General features: G+C 54.6%; 1 protein-coding gene across 1 annotated transcript in view; it reads left to right on the top strand.

Moving 5' to 3' along the window:
• Positions 1–3,509: 3,509 nt before the first annotated feature.
• The window catches only part of SLC22A23 (solute carrier family 22 member 23), a 138,981-nt gene continuing 124,173 nt past the window's right edge, over positions 3,510–18,317 (top strand). Inside the window, exon 1 of the mRNA XM_065885664.1 lies at positions 3,510–4,142. Coding sequence (XP_065741736.1) covers positions 3,510–4,142 — 633 coding nt within the window. The remainder of the gene's footprint in view (positions 4,143–18,317) is intronic.

The following is an 18,317-nucleotide window of genomic DNA, read 5'->3' on the forward strand; positions in this document are numbered from 1 at the left end:
CTTTGTACATTTTAAGTTAATTAACCATGACACCAATTCCTTGAAACTAACTCTTACAGAATTATGGAGGATTTAAAATTAGATTTCTGTCAACTTTAGAAGTAAGCTAAATATCTTTTTTCCTCCTGCTATCTCCAAGGAAATAAAACTGTTCAAGTACATCGGTGATTTGGTTGTACCTTTTATTTCTTCTTGTTACTTTCTCAATTTTAAGAAAATTACAAACAGACAGATTATTTAACATGCTTTCAAAGGAAGAGAAATGGAGATCAGTGAGTTCGGGATACTAACATAAATTTAGGGTCACAGTCTCAGATGTTCTCCGGGGCCAGACAAGTGACGTGTACTCACATCCCTGTGTGCCCAGCAGAAACAAGGCGAGCTGGAGAACTCCTGTCCTTCCATTGCCCTCCAAGGAAACACGGCATGACAAGGGCCAGGGCTTCTGCGATGTACTTAAAACAAGTTCAATCTCCCGATTTTCAAATGTTGGCAGTTATTTTTCTGGAAGCATCGTGTGTAGTCTGTGAGCTGCTCTTGGCCTACAAACCGTCCATCTGCAGACTGATAACTGCCCACAAGAACTTCACATTGGGAGCTAATCCACCAACCACAATAACTTCCACTAAGACATAGAATTGTCAAGATCCTTTGAATTCTCCTGCTGGCTGATCTGAGCACTATATTTGAGAGACTAAACAAACATGAAAAGGTTGCTTGGTGACTTAAGAAGCAAAGTAAACAGAGATGGAGGATCCCAACAGATTATATGACTCGGTGATAGTAACTGGATATACTCATTTATTCAGCAAATACATATTGCCTTGAGTGTGTCAGGCACCAGAAATACAGCTGAGTACAGGAGCAGTCTAGAGGTAGGAGGCAGTAGATAAATAAGTAAACAAGAAAACTAGCACTTGGTGAAAACTACAGTGCAGGAAAGTAGACTAGGTAATGTGATAGCAGGTGCCTGAGTGGCTGCTGTATAGGAGCCAGTGAACCCGGCAGCCATCAGAGTTTCCAATTCTTTCTCTTTGCTCTTTTGGTTCTAGGTCCCTCCGTGAGGTCACTTTTTGTGGTCTGTCTTAATAAATTATAGACCAGCTTAATTGCTACCTTTTAATCTTCCTGACTAGATTTGGGGGGCATATTGATCCAAGAGGGATTTAGGGAAACCCCTAATCTAATCAGCAGTTTAATTACGATGCCTGGGTCAGCGCTGCAGCTGACTGATCGCAAACACCTTATGTGGCTTCCTTTTAGCTTGAATTTTAAAGGGAACCATTTCGAGTGTGTCCCCAAGTCTTCGGAATGTACCATTTGAGGATTTTTATCACCTTTTTGAGACAAGAACTAGTAACAGCTTGGCAATGAAACTCCCCCGCCCCAGGGCTAGGGCTTCTCCCACCTAAAAATGCATATTGACAAATATCTTTTAAAACTCTTTCCTATGATTTTTTCGCTGGTTTTTTGCTTGCTTTGTTGAGGTTTTGTTGGTGTTGCTCCCCCTGCCTTTTGAAACGGAGAAATCCTGGAGTGCAAAGTCAGAAGATCTGGTTCCAAGCCAGAAGTTTGGCTCTGCTGCGGGCAACGCCCTAACCCTATAGCTTCATCTTGAAGACCCACCTCTTGGGGGTCCCACGAGGACTGAGTGAGAGTGTGTATCAGAAAGCCAACCCTGCAAAGTTCAATCTTTACTGAAATACTGAACACTAACAAGTGCTTAGTGTTAAAATACGGGCAGGTTTTGGGACCCATCCCTCGGAGGTTTGGTGTTTCCTTTGCCCCTGCGTATCTAATCTCCCCTTCTCAGCCACACCAGAGTCCACGACCTCCCCCGCCCCCAAGGCCCGGTGCGCTGGAAGGCGTTTAAAGAAATCTCTCTCTGGTGTGCAAGTATTTTTTTAAATTGTAAGTACGTGTTGCCCGTAACAAAAAAGAACTGCAGGTTAAAAATGTAAGCAAATAATGGAAATGCAGGAGTACGTTCAGTATATGCAGCTTACAGTGTATTCTTTTGGAAAGCAAAAGCATTTCTCCCACTTCCCCCCCCTCCCCAAACAAGGCTGGAAATGGATTGCTCTATCAGAGACACCCATTAATAAACTTCTCAGAACGTCAAGGGTCCTATCACTGGACACGCCTGGTGAAGGGGCCCGCCGGCCCGGGCGCAGTAGGAAACACGCGAACGCGGCCGGTTGCCGCAGGGCGGGGTTGTTCTCACGGCGCTGCCCAACGCGGTCTGCGCGGGACTGCGGGAGAGGAGGGGGGTCCGGCCTCCGCGTGTGCGCCTGTGCTCTCCGCCGGAGACCGGAATGCATCTTGGGGAGGGGGTTGGGAACACCAGCACCGTTCACGGTCATGTACATATAACTCGGTGTTGGCAATATATCCTTCCGGCCTCGTGCTTACATAGCATTCCTTTAGGAGTGGGACGAGAAATGGCGATTTGGGAGTGGGTGCCGCGGACGGTCGCGGGTGACCCGACGCTGCGGGTCACACACGACCTGAAATTGGCAAATGCGCCCCCTCGACTCGAAAATCAACCGTGTCAGCACCTCGAAACAGCGCAAGAGGGTTGCTCCCGAACGCTGGCGACCCTTGGCCTCGGGACCTGGCGTGGGGTGCGGGCAGCTGGTGGCGGGCACTTGGGAAGAGAACAGAGGTCACCGAGAGCCGGCACCGCGGGAGCCGAGCCTGAGGACCACCCGGCCACCCGCTCAGCGCGCGCCGCCCCCTCCGGGCCGCCAGCCTCACGAGCCCGCAGTCGTGGCGCCTCCTCCACTCCCTGCCGGGGGCGGAGCGGAGCCTGGCGGGGATCCTCGCGCCCTGCGGCCGGGCATCCCGTGTCTCCGCCCCTCCCCGGCTGCTGCGGCGGTGGCGGCGGCGGCGCGGCGGGCCGGAGGGGGCGCTCGCGCGCAGGAGCCGGCGCAGCAGGTGCCGCGTTACCTCCACCGCGCGGGGGGAGAGGGGGCGGGCCGGGACGCGGGAGGCGGAGGGAGGCCGCGGAGCCGAGCCGGGGAGCGCGGCCGGCGCGGCAGGCTGGCATCGAGCTCGCGGCTTCCGGGAGGCGCTGGGGTCGGATAAATACATCCCGGGCGCGCGGGGAGCGCGGAGCCGCCCGTGCCGTGCTCCGCAGGGCTCCCGCCGGCCGACTCAGGCACAGGCACAGGCGCGGCGCCGCTCCTCCTCCTGCTCGCGCGTCGGGCGCGGAGCCGCGGAGAGCGGCGGGCTCGGCCGCCGGCGCCCGGGCCTCTGAGCCGATGAGCGGCGGCGGCTGAGGGCCGCGGCCTCTGCCCGCCCTCCGCCCGGCGCCCGCCGGGGCCGCAGCCCGGGCGCGGGTGGCCGGCCATGGGGGCGCAGTGACGCGCGCGGCAGCCGAGAGTCCCTGCGAGCGGCGGGCCCTCCTCGGCGGCGGCGGCGGCGCCGGGCCCGCGCGCTCTGCCCGGGGCCCCGCGGGAGCCTCCGCTGCGCTCTATGCGCCTCTGCGCGCGCCGCGAACCCGGGCCATGGCGATAGACCGGCGGCGCGAGGCGGCGGGCGGCGTCCCTGGGCGGCTGCCGCCCGCGGCCGAGGAGAACGGCGCCCTGCCGCCCGGGGACGCGGCCGCCTCGGCGCCCCTCGGGGGACGCGCGGGCCCGGGCGGCGGCGGCGACATCCAGCCGCTGCCCGCCCCGCACGCCGCCGGCGGCCCGCACCCGAGCCTCCTGTTGCTGGACTACGACGGGTCGGTGCTGCCCTTCCTCGGGGGCCTGGGCGGCAGCTACCAGAAGACCCTTGTGCTGCTCACCTGGATCCCGGCGCTCTTCATCGGCTTCAGCCAGTTCTCGGACTCCTTCCTCTTGGACCAACCCAACTTCTGGTGCCGCGGGGACGGCAAGGGCGCCGAGCCGGCGGGGGTCACGGCCACGGCCCGGGGGGGCGGCGGCGACCTGGCCAACTGGACCAGCCCCCCGACCACTCCCTTCTCCACCGCCGCCTGGGGGACGGCGGGACCCCTCGGCAACGGCAGCGGCGCGGAAGGGGGCGACGCGCCGCCCCTGCCGTCCCCTCCGGACAAGGGGGACAACGCCTCCAACTGCGACTGCCACGCGTGGGACTACGGCCTCCGCACAGGCCTGGTACAAAACGTGGTCAGCAAGGTAAGGGCCGCGACCGCCCCGGCCCCGCGTCCCGCTCCCGAGCGTTGTGCCCTCCGCGGTCCTCGCGCCCTTCCCCGCGCCCTCGTGCAGACCCGGGTCCCCGCAGTGGTGCGAGCCCGCGTGTCCTCGCACCTCACGCGGGCTTGCTGTCCTTCCATCCCCCAAACAGATGTGTTTGCCCGGGTGTGAAGCCGGGCTCCGGCAGCCCTCTGCGGTGGCCCTGCCTACCTACGCCAAGGGGCACCTTAGCCTTCCGAGTTGGCACCCAAACTCCTGTCCCAAAGCACACACGGAAGGGGCGCCCCTCCCTCTGCAAAGGCTGGAGCTTCCCTCCCCGACCCTCGAGCTGTCGCCTTATTCAGGCAGGGGTGGCCCGCGGAGGGCAAGGCCTGATGGGTCACCAGCTGGCCCTGGAGGACGCCCCTCTCAAGGTCTGCCCGCTGGAGCTCGGCCCCAGGCTCTGCCCTTTGCAGGGCCAGCTGTCCCCAAGTCTCCCACAAAGAAATAGCCTCCGCCAGATTAGTTCCTATTCCCAGGTGTTCTTCTGGGCACACCTCAGCCATCCAGCGCTGGCTTTGGAAACAGACTAAAGCTGACTAAAGAGCTCAAACTGTAGCCAGAGAAGCAAACAGCTTTCGAAGATTCCCTTTCCCCGAGCTCAGTCCTCCCCGGAGGTCGGCGTATTTCACGTTGGACTTCGCCACCCCAGTGTTCCCTCAGGTGTCTTCTCGGGACTGTAGCAAACACCATTGGAGTATAGGAAGGATGCTAAGAATTTGTGGTGTTTCGGGACCACCCCTGCTGTCACACAGTAGCCCTTTTGTCCAGGCGTTGAGGTCAGATCCTGGCCAGCTTTACCTGGACATCTGACTTGCTCCAGCCCAGGGGGGCCCTCTAGCAGAGGTGCTGCATCCTGGGAAATGGAGTCGGAGTGTTTGCCAGAGATATGTGGCCGTCATAGAGATGGAGAAGGGGCAGTACTAGAAAATCGATGCCTAAGACATCTACAGTTTTCTGGTTCTTAACATACAAGAGAGATTGTATGCCAGTGTGTCAAACAACTTGTGTTATTGTGCCCCTTCTGTGTTTCAAATAACTAATTTGCCTTTCAAAGTAAATGTAGACCTTTCTCCCACTTCTGAGCAGTTCTGGGCAGAGTTTGAAACGCTTTGTTTAAACGCAAGACTGAAATTTGACAGTTTATAATAATCTATGTGCATGTATCTCCCCCCCGCCCCAAACGTGTGTTAGTGAACAGTTGTGCCGCATGGATGTGTAAGATGAAACTCTTACATCATCATAACCCTTGTCTTCAGCTTGTACCAGCCTGGCGAGAAATGAGCTGTCCTCCGGGAACTGTCTGGCTTAGCTGTTAGTGGGGAGATCCTTCTAGCTTGGTTCACCTTGATCCCGCCGGTCAGCCTGTCCTTTGCCAAGGCGTTTCTGTGACTGTTCCCCATCCATGGAGGTCAATATCTGGTTGTCATTTACCGGCACGGAAGACTTAAGAACAGTGACTATTTTAATACTGTTTGTATGTCTGTGAAAGTAAGCATTTGCAACTTGTCAAATACTTTGAACCTCTTTCTAGAGTACAGGAGGAATGATGTAGATCGAAGCAGATGTGTGTAGAGGGTGCTCTGTTCTGGGGGTCACAGGGGAGGCCAACTTGGAAGTTAGCCTCCAAGGAGGTGGGTCAGAGTATCATTGTCTCAGTGGTGGGGACCCTGCCGTGGATGGTGGGAGTAGAAAACTAGAGAACAGTTCATGAAAGCAGGCTATGGAGGCGCCTTGGAGAGCCGGACAGGTATTCCAGGTGAGCACTCGAGGGGGTCAAAAATGGCACGAGGGTGTGCAGCATGGTTTGGGGTGCGTCAGTTATGTACAGCTGACAAGGCAGTCCGGGAGGTGAACGCTTGGGGGCAATAGGTAGAGACGCATTTTCCTGTAAGATAAAGACTAAAAAGGACATATTGATTTTCACGCACAAATAAGATCTAAATAAAGGACTGTTCTGTTCCATAACCAATGCTTTCAAGAGCTTTTTAAGCACATTTTGGCTCGTACTGAGGCCAGCTTTCTCCTCTGATGGCGGTGTCCGCTGGGTCCTGTATCAGATGTACAGACGTGGAATGCATATTGTGATGGGTGCTGATTCCAGAGGTCAGGTGCCTGTCAGCTTGGCTTGCAAGTGGAAGCAGAAGTGGCAGGCTTCTCCTTCTGTCAGTGGATGAAAATTCAGGTCTGAGAAGTTGCCTTTTGTACCAACCTCCCCCACTGAGCGCCGCGATCTTCCCACTCACAAAAGCCCCGTGCGATGTCTTTATCATCAGACTTCAGCAGGTGTGTGCCTCCCTGCGCTAGAGGGCCAGTTCTCTCCTCAGGTATTAGATGGGGAGGGGGATACAGAAGAACCACCAGGCACATATTACATTATATTAAATATATGTTTTCGATGTATATCATTAATATCTATATCATATCTTGTATAGTCTAGTATACAGGCTATAATAGCGTTTACACACGTGAAACTACCAAGGCAGATAGAGTCCCAGCTTGTTATAGTTAAAAGGGGTCTTGGAACTGACAAGAGTCTCTCCCCTCCTGGGTGGCATCCCCGGCGTGGCTGTGCCTTGCACAGAACCCCGTTAGCTGGTTAGTCTTCCTTGCAGAGAGTCGTGCTTTTTGGTGGACACAACTCGGGTCATCTCATGCCTGTTTGTGCAGCTCTCTCCTCCGAATGATTCTTTTTCCTTCATATAATATGTGCTCAGATACCTGAGGATACCCAAGGACTGGTTTCTTCCCTGGCTAAGAAATCTCCAGCTCCTTCAGTCCTTCCATACGGGACAGAATTCACCATTCTGATGGGTCCACGTGGCATATGTATCTCTTAAGCATGGCACCCAGAACACAATAGGCACGGCCTGCGTGTTCTGATCAGAAGAGAAGACATTGGACACTTCACTAATGAAGCTTACAGTCGATCATTAAGGCTTTCAGTAGACGTGTCATCTGTCTACCTCGGGGCCTCGATGGGATCCCGTTATGTCAGGGCTTTCTCAGCCTGTGCTCGTGTGATGTGGGGCACCGTGTAGGTTCCATCTTGCTAGTTTGGGGTTATTAGATCTCTCCTGTTAGGATCTTTTTTATTTCTAGTTTTTGCCTTGGTCCCTGGTATTTGTTAACCAGAATTTGCGATGCCTTCGGAATAGTAATAATGATGATGATGTCCGATGCCACCACCTTTCTTTTGTGCTGCCCTGTAAAGTTTTCAAAACATTTTCACCTGTTATTTCCTTTGATTAAGAATGTTGAGCCGTACAAGGCAGTCTTAACACTGAGTGTTGTCTTGGATTTTAAGTCAGTTCACCAGCCTTGAGTGGACCAGAAAGTTGGTCTTCAACTTCCAAATGCCGTTCATTGCTCTGCGTTTTATCCCCAGCCGCGTAGAGAGATCATCAGTGCTTAACATAACTCTGCTGACTTTAAAATACTCCTCCCAGTAATTTGCATGGTTTATCTTATCCTGCAGTGTTCAGAGTGAACCCCTGTTGGTTTCTAGTGCTCTCCACTTCCTTGAATAACCCCTAGAATTTTGCCTACCCTCAACGTTAGCAACACTCTCTTTCTGTACGTGAAATTTAAGATGTTTATCTCCAGTCTTCTAATATTTTTTCTGTTCGCCAAGAATTCTCACAGATTGCTGGCCTTTATCCTGTAAGTAACCTGAGAGTTGTTTAAATATACCCCAGGAAGTAATTTGAATTCTTTTTCTGGGGCTCAAGATTAGAAGTTATTTAAAGTGACTCAGTACAATTTAATTAGGGTGAAAAATAATTACAATGTCATCACAACAGGAATATCTTTAGAAATAACTCACCGGTAGGTCATCCTAGTGTGATTTTATTTCGTGTGTCTACTATATACAACACAACAGTGAACATCTTTGTGCGTGACTGTGTTTAGAAACTTACTGAAATAGACAATGCATCACATGGGACCAAAAGCAAACAGTAAAAGTAACATTTCTGGCCATCTCTGCCTCCAGTTTCCCTCTTTGGAAGCAGCCATGGTTACCAGTTCCTTATGTATCCTTCCAGAAATATTCCAAGTATATTTTCATTTATATATTTTTCTCTCACAAGCTGTTCGTATACACTGTTTCAGACCTTTTGTTCACCTGTGTTGGGGATGGGTGCGTATCAGTACAGGGAGCCCCTCACTCTTTTCTGTGTAATAATTTAACAAGTCACCTTCCAAGGGGGCATTTCGGTTGTTTCCAGTCTTTGTTATTACATAATATATAATGAAACTCCCCCACACATGAAACTTTTAGAAGTGGAGGGTCAAACTGGGCTGCATTTTAATTCTGACAGATGTTGTCAAAGTGCTCTCCATAGAGATCTTATTGCCCTTTCACACTTCCATCCATAAGGTGTGAGGCCCCACTCCCACACCCTCCCTGACCCAGGGGGCTGTCATACTTTTAAATGTCTCCTCGTTTGACGTGTGAGAATACCTGAGGATACCCAAGGATCATTTGCATTCTCTTGTTAGGAGGGAGGTTAAATATCTCTGAAGTCTTTTGAGCCATTTGTGTTTCCTTTTCTTTGGACTGTCTCTTCGCATCCTTTGCCTTCTTGTGTGTATATTTGCGGGGGGGGGGGGGCGTTATTTTCTTACTGATTTATAGGAGTACTTTATGCATAAAGTAAATGAAGCATTTTGGATGTTTTGTAAGTGGTTTTCCCTGGTGTGTTGTCTTTTGATTTTGTTTATGGTATTTTTGTCACGCAGAAACTTCTGGTTTGGATAGAGTCAAGTGAATCTTTTATGGTTTCTGGGTTTTGTGGTAGATTTAGGACTTCTATAATCCTGGACTATTAGGGGAAAAACACATTTTCTTCGAATATTTTTAGGATCTCAGTACCTTTTTGATTTGGTGTTGTGGGTGTCAGATTTGCTTCTCTTGAGGCATTAGGATGAATTGCTAGGAAGGGAAATAAATGTTAGGTCGGTGGGTATAACAGCATTTCTCACAGGCTTCGACTTGCTCATGACGAGGTCCTAAGCACAGGATCTGGTGTGGTCCTCACTGATGGAGACGCCGGAAGCTGCACGGTTGCCAAGCAGCTCTTCCATCTTTTGGGGGACAGTGTTCGTCCCCAGGTCTCAGCTTTCCTTCATCTTCTTGCTCTGGACCAGCTGCAAAACCTCTCGTCTTTAGCATTGTTTTGCAAGTGTCAGTTCATTCTGGCCTTCAGTCCCAGGCAGGATCGAGTCAAAAATTGATGTCATTTAAAAACACGTTGGGCACCAAATGTCAGTCCCGGTGCGGGAGCCGCTGGGCCACACATTCAGGATGCGGGGCTGGCGGCTGGGAGCCGGCCACGGCCACGGTGAGAGCGTTTACACCGTGGAAATCTGCAAACACTGCACACCTGGGTCTGTTTTTCTTCCGAGAAACAGTTGTTAGGCAATCATCACGCCACTGAGTGCGGCCCTGGGCCACTCCTCTGTTTTTTCCTAACCTCTCCTTCCCTCCCTCCCCCCTTTCTCAGACGTGAGTGCGGATTCTGGGCCAGGCCTCGTGCCTCGTGTGGGGAATGAAGCGCTAGGCGGAAATAGCACAGCACCCACCGAGCTGATGGACTAACAAGCGAGGCGCACCTTAACTAATCATCATCACTTTTTAATTACAAACTGAGTTAAGTGAGTGGAAAGAATGGGAAATGAGAGAGAACAGAGAGCCTGGCCCAGACAGACTGGCCTCAGCGATGAGACCGACGCCTGAGGAGGAGAGAGGCAGAGGAGGGGGTGGGTGTGTGTGCCTTTCCCTCTGAGAGGGAGTGGCATCTGCAGGGCCTTGTGGCCTGTGGGAGCCTGGGGCTGACGGGTGCAGGATGGCTGGGAGCACGGAGATGGGGTGACTCATAGCCATGAGACGCTGAACTCAGCCAGCCGAGGGATGGGTAGGGAACGGGGGCGCCCAGGGAGAGAGCCTGTGGGGTGAGGAGAGGGCTGGCGCTGACCCTGCTTGGGGCCACAGACGGGCAGGGGGGAAGCCAGGCCCGCTGCTGCCGGAAGGAGGCCGCTGGCCCGAGGCGGGGGCCTACGGAGGAGCCGTGGAGAAGCCCACTGGCCGGCAGGTTCGGACCAGGCCTTGGGCAAGTGGGTCTGACCCTGTTCCCGGGCTGTTGATTGGCGAAGCACCGGCCCTGGAGGGTTCTAGCATCTTCTCTTGCCCTCTGGCTCAAAAGGGGAGGGTGCTAATTAAATTTCCACAGGGCCGAAGGACCCTGAAATGGGAAGCCATCGGCTAGAACTGACTTCATTCAGCCAGCTTCACCTGTGCCCAGCACCCAGTGTAGGTAAAAGTGTGCCCTGGGCACAGCGAGCTGTGGTGTTATCTTCGAGTCCAAAGTTCAGTTCAGGGAGGAGAACGAGGCTGGGGGTCATTGACGTGTCCAGAGCCGTAGCTGTAGGGTTAGAATGGCTCACCTGCTCACCCTGCAGGGTGTTCTTGCCTCCGCCCCAGGGGCCCCGCCCGGCGGGGGGGGGGGGCTGCCCTTTCTCTTCACCGTTACTGGCCAATCAGAGACGGCCCTGCTCCTGCCTGAGGAGGGGCGTGGCTGTGTGCTGTTACCTGCGGCTTCCGCGGTGGGCTGTGCAGACCTCTCGGGCAGTTTCCCTAATCTTTGCTCCCTCTGCCTCTGAGCCCACTTCCTGGAACCCTTTTCTCCGTCCTTCTACTTGCTGGTCCCTGTTCATTCTTCGGGTCCGCACGCAGTGCCCCCAGCACTGGCTGTGCGTCTGTCCCCGCTCTACCCACCGAGTCCTCAGCAGAAGTGTCTGAGCGCACCTGCGCTGGTGTCACGAGAAGAGCGGAGCTCTCTAGCTTGGCAGGTGTGGGCTATGACCCGTTCATCTGCAGGCGCCTCGCGGGTAAAGTGGGCTCAGGGCTCCCTCCCCTCCCCTCCAGGAGACGCTTGGAAATCTCAGATTCCTCTCCTCCTCTTCTGTGGGGTAAGGACCGGCTGAACGAGTCAGGTCAGAAATGCTTAGATGAGGAGGACCTGATAAGCCACATCTGGAAGGGTGGTTAATTCCATGCCGTTCCGAGGTGTCTCTCGCCTTCGCCCAGAAACTGATGACGTGGGAAGCCGGGTGTGCCCTTCAGACGGGACGCCCCAATGCAGGTGGTCTGAGGCGTCCCGCCAAGGTGGACCTCCAGGGGGTTTGTCTGAAAGACCCTTGAAGGGGTCGGCTGGTTTTCAGAGTTCTCATGTGAAAACAGAGCAGGCCTCTGGCCGCAGGGCTCAGGGATCTGAAAAGGAAAGGGGCTTCCTGGCCGGCGGGGGCCCCAGGATGAGGTGGGGTGCTCTGTCATTTGCGGCTCCACCTCCACCAAGGTCGTGGGCCAGACATCTGAGTCCGTGTCCTTCGATGGAGGACCGTCTACCAAGTTAGAAGTCTGGGTTAGCTGTGCTGGGGGGGAAGCGGATCGGAGAGAAAGTGGAATTGTAAAGCGGGGCAGAGGGTAACCCGAGCGTTGACCGCAGGCATCAGGGAGCTGCCTTCAGGGCAGGTGCAAACGGGGGAAGGGCCAGGCTGTGTAGAGAGGCCCCTGCCCACCTGGAGTGTTGTCCCTGCTGGGTCTGTAGGAGGCATTGACCCTGACCTCCGTGGTCCACAGACTTGGCTCTGCGGTCTCTGCTTCTCCCAGCGTTTACCCAGCGCAGGTCATTACATACAGGCTGACCCCCCCGCGAGACAAGTGGCCTAGAGATTCACAAGCCTGCCTTTCTGGGAAAGGGGGCAGGGTTATGGGCTGATTTAAGTGGATTTCCCCTACAACAAGTCGTTGCTGAAATAGAACACCGCCCGCGGGCTCTCAGGTCATCACTTGCACCATATGATGTGCCGTCAAACCCTCTCTTCTTAGGACTCATTTGGTTGCAAGTAATGAAAACAAATTCCAAATTACATTAATTCACAAAAATAGAAAAGAAATTGACTGGAAAGATGCAGGGATGGCTCAGGAAACCTAGGCCGGGATCTGAGACCAGAAAGTGGGACAGGGGTTGTTTCAGAGCCCTCGTGGAACCCACATCAGTTTCTCCTGAGATCAGCTTCCCTCCCGCCTCCGGACTGGCTTTTGCTCACCTGGTCCCTGGTCCGGCGGAGGCCAGCACCCCTCCGTCCAACACCAGATTCCTGGGCGCAGTTCCGGTGTCCAGCTGGGGCAGGGCAGGCGGGTTTCAGAGCACAGGGTGCAGTTACCCAGGGCGGGGAGACCCCTGCAGACCATGGGGCGGAGGTCAGCAGTAGCTGTTTTTCACTGGGGGGTGGAAGAGACTAGAGATGGATCTTTTTGGCAGTTAATGGAGGATAAATGAATATTGATGATTTAACCCTTAAATGCTTTAGACAAAGGACTCTTTTTCTTCTCAGAGACTCAGGCTGAAACTTACCCGGCCCCTTACGCTTCGTGTAGAGTTGGCAGGGACACCCCCCTGAGGCTTCTTTTCTGGAAATAGGTATAGATGCCCTCAGCTGTTAGCTCCAGAGCAGAGGGGGCTTGGAGCGAGCCCCTGCGCAGACGCTGAAACACGCGGCAAAGCATTGCCTCGCCCCCTGCCCCACGCAGGGCAGGTCTCCTGGTCTCTCCAAACCTTTCTTCTAGTCAGGACCAGCCACGAAACTTGTGGGGCCCCAGTGCAAGATGAACATGCAGGGCCCCTTGTTCGTAAACGATTCCCAAGACCCACACGGCAGCCGCAGAGCATTAAGCCACATGCGGCCCTTCTGAGCTGGGCCCTGCTCCTGGGGACCGCCCCCACTGCCTGTCACTGTTCACAGAGCCGGTGTCACCACCGCAAAGTTCATCAAGTGTTCCCCGCGCCTTTCTGCATCTTCTTCCCCATTTCACGTCCTTCTGCTTCTCCACTCCTTTGCTGTGTCTTTTTCTCGGTTCCTTGCAGCGAAAGTATAACTCACGTTTGCAGGGCCTGTTTTGCAGAGGTACAGCCCTAACCGGTTTAGTTCTGGGTGCATAGTTAGCTTAGGGCCTGCAGTGGCACCAAGGAGCCAGGAGGCTCCTTACATTGGAAACCCTGCTCCAGAAATGAGACAGTTTTCTTATCTGAGCAGTGAACCCATAGCTGAGTCACAGGAGCCTGTGGGAAGGAATGTCAAGTCATAAGAATGCGGGTTAAGTGTTTATCAGCCTTCTTTTTTTTTTTTTTTAAAGTGGGGAAGAGGGTCAGTCTTTGTATCACTTAATCCTGCTAGCATGACAGTCACACTTTATTTCTTAGTGTCATTTAAAGAGTAAGTGTAGGGCTTCCCTGGCGGTGCAGTGGTGAGGAATCCGCCTGTCATTGCAGGGGACACGGGTTCGAGCCCTGGTCTGGGAAGATCCCACGTGCCACAGAGCAACTAAGACCGTGCGCCACAACTACTGAGCCCTTGTGCCACAACTACTGAGCCTGTGCTCTAGAGCCCACGAGCCACAACTCCTGAGCCCACGTGCCACAACTACTGAAGCCCAGGCACCTAGAGCCCATGCTCCGCAACAAGAGAAGCCACCGCAATGAGAAGCCTGTGCACCGCAACCAAGAGTAGCCCCCGCTCGCCGCAACTAGAGAGAGCCCGCGCGTGGCAATGAAGACTCAGTGCAGCCAAAACTAAAAATTAAAAAAAATAAAGAATAAGTGCAAAGGAGACAGTGCGCTGTAACCCAGCCACAAGCCTCCAGGGGTCGTGTTACATTAAGGATGCTTAGGCGCCCAGCCCCACAATCTGCACCACAGACCGTTTCCTCCCAGATTAGATTAAAAGCTGCTTTTTCTGTGTGTTTAAAAGATGCTTTACAAATTGGGCACCGTTGGTTGCTTCACCCTGAGGAGCTCCACTGTTCCCAGATGGGTACACACGAGCATCTGCAGCAAACACAAAGTTCCTGTCCAACTTAAAAAAATTTTTGTGCAACTGTGGTAAAGTATACATAACATAAAACTGACCATTTTAACCACTTGTAAGTGCACAGCTCAGCGGCATTAAGTACCTTCTCAGTGTTGTGCAACCATCACCTCCATCCTTTCCAGAACTTCTTCATCTTCCCAAACTGAACCTCTGTCCCCATTAAACACTAACTCCCCTTCTTCCCCACCCCGGCCCCCGGCCCCCACCATCTAGTTTCTGTCTCTGTGAGCTTGACTACTTTCAACCCCTCCTGTAAGTGAAACCATTTTCTGTCCTTTGTGACCGGCATAGTTCACTGAGCATCTTGTCCTCAAGGTTCATCCACGCTGTAGCCCGTGTCAGGATTTCCTTCCTTTTTAAGACTGAACAGTAATAGTCCATTGTGTTTATACCACTTTTGTTTGTCCATCATCCGTCAGTGGACACTTGGGTGGCCCCCTCCTTGAGGTGCTCGTGACAGCGCTGCTGTGGACACGGCTGCTGCCCCACGTTTTGAAGACAGTTACATACAGCCCCTCCCCGCCGTCTGTGTCGGGCCTGCCCCTGCTTCTGCTCTCGCGACATCTGCTCCGTGGCAGGCCTTGCTCCGCCCTGGGTAGTGACCCAGGTGGACAGAAGCTCGTCTGTGCCCAGAGAAGGAGCTCCTGGTACAGCCGAGACCAGTGTCAGATGGAGGGTTCTGGGCGTGGTGTGAGGCGGGAGCTGAGGCATGGGGCACAGAGGTGAACACACCTGGGGAGGTCTGTGCTCACCGTCCGGGGTGGGGGGGCAGGGGAGCAGCGCTCACGCCCAGCTGTCCACGCCGTGTCCTCGGGGTCCCCCAGCCCTTCCATCCATCCTCCGCCCTTGAAAACCATGGCCGTGGCCCTTCCCAGGGCTTCTGACCGAGGGCCTGTCCCTCTCGACGTGTCTGCCCTTGGGAGGTGCCAGCGCTGCGTGGTCCCCACCGCACCCGGGCCTCGGGGTCTCAGTGCCACAGCTGAGTCAGGCTGGTGATACCAGATCCGCAGAGGGCTTCAGGGACGTCAGGCGACCTGTCTGTGGCCTTAGCGGTGACCGTTCAGTCCTCAGCTCTCTCAGGACGGGTGCACTGCCTGGATTTCCCGTGTCTCCTAGCTACTCTCCTCCTGGTCTCCTGCGAGAGTCCTTTTCGTCGCTCACCCGTTAAGGTCGTTCCCGGGTGTCTTAGCTCCTTATGGGCCGAGAAACAAGCCCCACAGATGGGGCGGCTAAAGGAACACCCATTTAGTCCCTCACAGTCTGGGGGCTGGATGTCCAAGATCAAGGTGGCAGCGGGGCTGGTTCCTCCGAAGCCCCTCCCCTGGGCTTGTAGACACCACCTGTTCCCTGTGTCCTCACACGGTCGTCCCTCTGTGTCTGTGTCCTCATCCCCCCCTTACAAGGACAGCCCTGTTCAATCAGGGTCTACCTCAGTGCCCTCATTTTGAGTGAATTACCCCTGTAAGGGCCCATCTCCAAATAGTCACATCTGAGGAGCTGGGGGTCAGAACTTCAACACAGGAGAGTCTTTTTTGGGGGGGTGAGGGGACACAGTTCAGCCCGTAACAGCTGAGTTCCAGCACACAGCCTGAGGAGGGCGGCCCCAGAGCCCTGCCTGTGCCTGGTATGTCCCCAAGGCCCCAGGCCTGCGTGTTCCATCACCAGCAGGACTGGCCGTGTCCTCTGGTCTCTGATCTCCTCCACCCGCCTCGCCTCAGATCCCAGTGCTTTTGTCCTAAGTCGTAGCCGACTGGCTCTTTCGATTCCCCTGCTCAGTCTTCGCTGCGCTCCCTAGCCTTCAGGGCGGAGTTGGGCCTGGTTGGCGGGTTTTCACGGCCGCCGCCTGCCTCTCCTGCCACTGTCCCCACCGCCCAGCACCAGGACCCTGTGCTCTGGCCCCGACTCTTCCTCAGGCAGCCTCAGCCTTTGCACATGGTGTCCTCCAGCCTGGAGTCCACCTGCTGGTCACCCCGCCCCTTCTCCAGGCCTTTCGCTGTGCCTCCGTTCCAGGCCCAGCTATGCGCCCTGGGTGCCTGGCCCTGGTAGATGCTCGCCACGGTGAAGGTGGCTGGGGGCTGTGGCCCTGCCAGTGTGGGGTGTTAGCCGAGTTGATTCTAGGACGGCAAGAGTAGAAAGGGGAGGACAGAATCACAGGTCAACTCAGGCCTGAAGTCCAGGTTCAAGGAGCTGTTGAGGACCATAAAGGGTGATGTGATGTATCTCGAGTAGCAGCTCATCAAACTGGAATTCAGCCTGGGCTCTGGAGCACATTATGTCGGTTTTTTTGCGGTACGCGGGCCTCTCACTGTTGTGGTCTCTCCCGTTGCGGAGCACAGGCTCCGGACGCGCAGGCTCAGGGACCATGGCTCACGGGCCCAGCCGCTCCGCGGCATGTGGGATCTTCCCGGACCGGGGCACGAACCCACGTCCCCTGCATCGGCAGGTGGACTCTCAACCACTGCACTACCAGGGAAGCCCCACATTATGTCTTTAAGCCAGTGTTTTTCAGAACTTTTAGTCACAGAGTCTTTTCTTCTAATGGAAGCTGTGTATCGACAGAATTGGTCTTTCTGGATCTACAACTGGGGGCAGAGGTGGTGTCTGGAAAACCTAGACTCGCTTGGGGAACTTTGGGAAATACCTGTAGGACCCAGGCACCAGCTGCTTAAAAAAGTTCTAGGACATCCCCACGTGGTGCGGCTCTTCCCCAGCGGACATGTGGCCGTGTCTGGAAACACTGTGGTTGTTACGCAGAGGAGGGGTGCTGCTGACATCTGGTGAGCAGGGACCAGGGATGCTGCTGTACGTGGTACGAAGCATGGGACCGCCACCCCCAGCAGCGAAGGGTGATCCAGCCCCAAATGTCCGGAGCGCCAGGTCTGAGACGTCCTGGTCTAAGCTAGTGTGGACGTTCGTTGTGTTTCCTGACCCCACCCAACAGATGGCCATGGCTTAGCCCGTCTGAGACCGACGCTCCCCTGTAAGACGGGCAGGAGCTGCAGAGTTGCCAGGAATGACCACTCAGTTGGGCGCCCTGCCCCGTGGAAGAAGGGTCTGCGAGCACACGCGTGCAGTCAGCCGAGCCTCAGCCCGCCCGCGGCCAGGCTCCTGGGGCAGGCACGTTATGAAGCACCCGCCCGTGCGTTCTACCTGTAGATGGATGTTGCTGACGACCCTGTCACTTGTTCAATAGGCCCTTTGAGCCTCTGCCTAGAATAATGGTTCATTACTTGAAAGGGAAACATTTATTTGCAAGTAAAAGGTATTTATTTTCTAAATGGCTCTAATTCGGACTAGCCTTTTCCATAATTCCCATTAAGGTGGTTTGATAGCGTTTTCAGGGGCAGGCAACGAGAGCTGCCCCGTGGGACACAGACACCAAGCGCTCGCGGCCGGAACAGAGCGCGAGCACGTTTACAGTATCAGAGTAACTGAGCAGGGCGACCCCCCTCGGCGCAGGCGGTGAACCTGCAGTGGTCCTAGTGTGACAGCCCCCATGACACGTGTCCCTCCGGAAGTCAGCCTGTTGGGGGGCGGTCACTGCAGCAGCTGGCCTGGGGCCTGTCAACTCACCGGAGCCGACCCCGGGCCCCATCTGCCCGTCTTCCCCAACCAGCAAGATCTTTCCCTCCTTAGATGCTCACAGCGCCATCTGTCTGTCCCCACCTCACTCTCCTCTTTCTAAGGGGTCTGTGCTCGGCATCCTTGGGGTCCCTAGGAAAGAACCCTCCAAGGCTGCGAGCGGGGAGACCTCACCGAGTGTTCTGGGGCCGGGGAGTGTCTTAGCTGGCTCTCAGAAGTAACGTTCAAATGGGAAATAAAGATGCCTTGACCAGCGGTCACCCAGTGAGAGGCAGAGAAAAGTGAGAAGGTGACGTGTCTTGTTGGGGCCTGTGCACAGCCTGGAAGCTTCTGGAGCTGTCGCATGGTGGGCCTGTGATCAAACCTTCTAGGTTCCAGGGTAGGGTTTTGTGTTATTTCATTGTAAAAGGAGATTTATTTTTAATCTTTCTTTCTGGGAAGTCCCAGAAGAAGCTGCTTTTCAAAAATGGATATCATCAGGGTTATGAGAGTATTTGGGGTTTTTTTTTTGTTTTTGTGTGTCTGCTGATAACAGGTTTGAATTGAATTGAATTGTGGTTTAAGTATAAGCAGTGGTTTCTCTCCTTAGTTTCTCACCTGCCA

The sequence above is a fragment of the Phocoena phocoena genome, chromosome 10 (genome assembly GCF_963924675.1).
Source record: "Phocoena phocoena chromosome 10, mPhoPho1.1, whole genome shotgun sequence".
Lineage (NCBI taxonomy): Eukaryota > Metazoa > Chordata > Mammalia > Artiodactyla > Phocoenidae > Phocoena > Phocoena phocoena.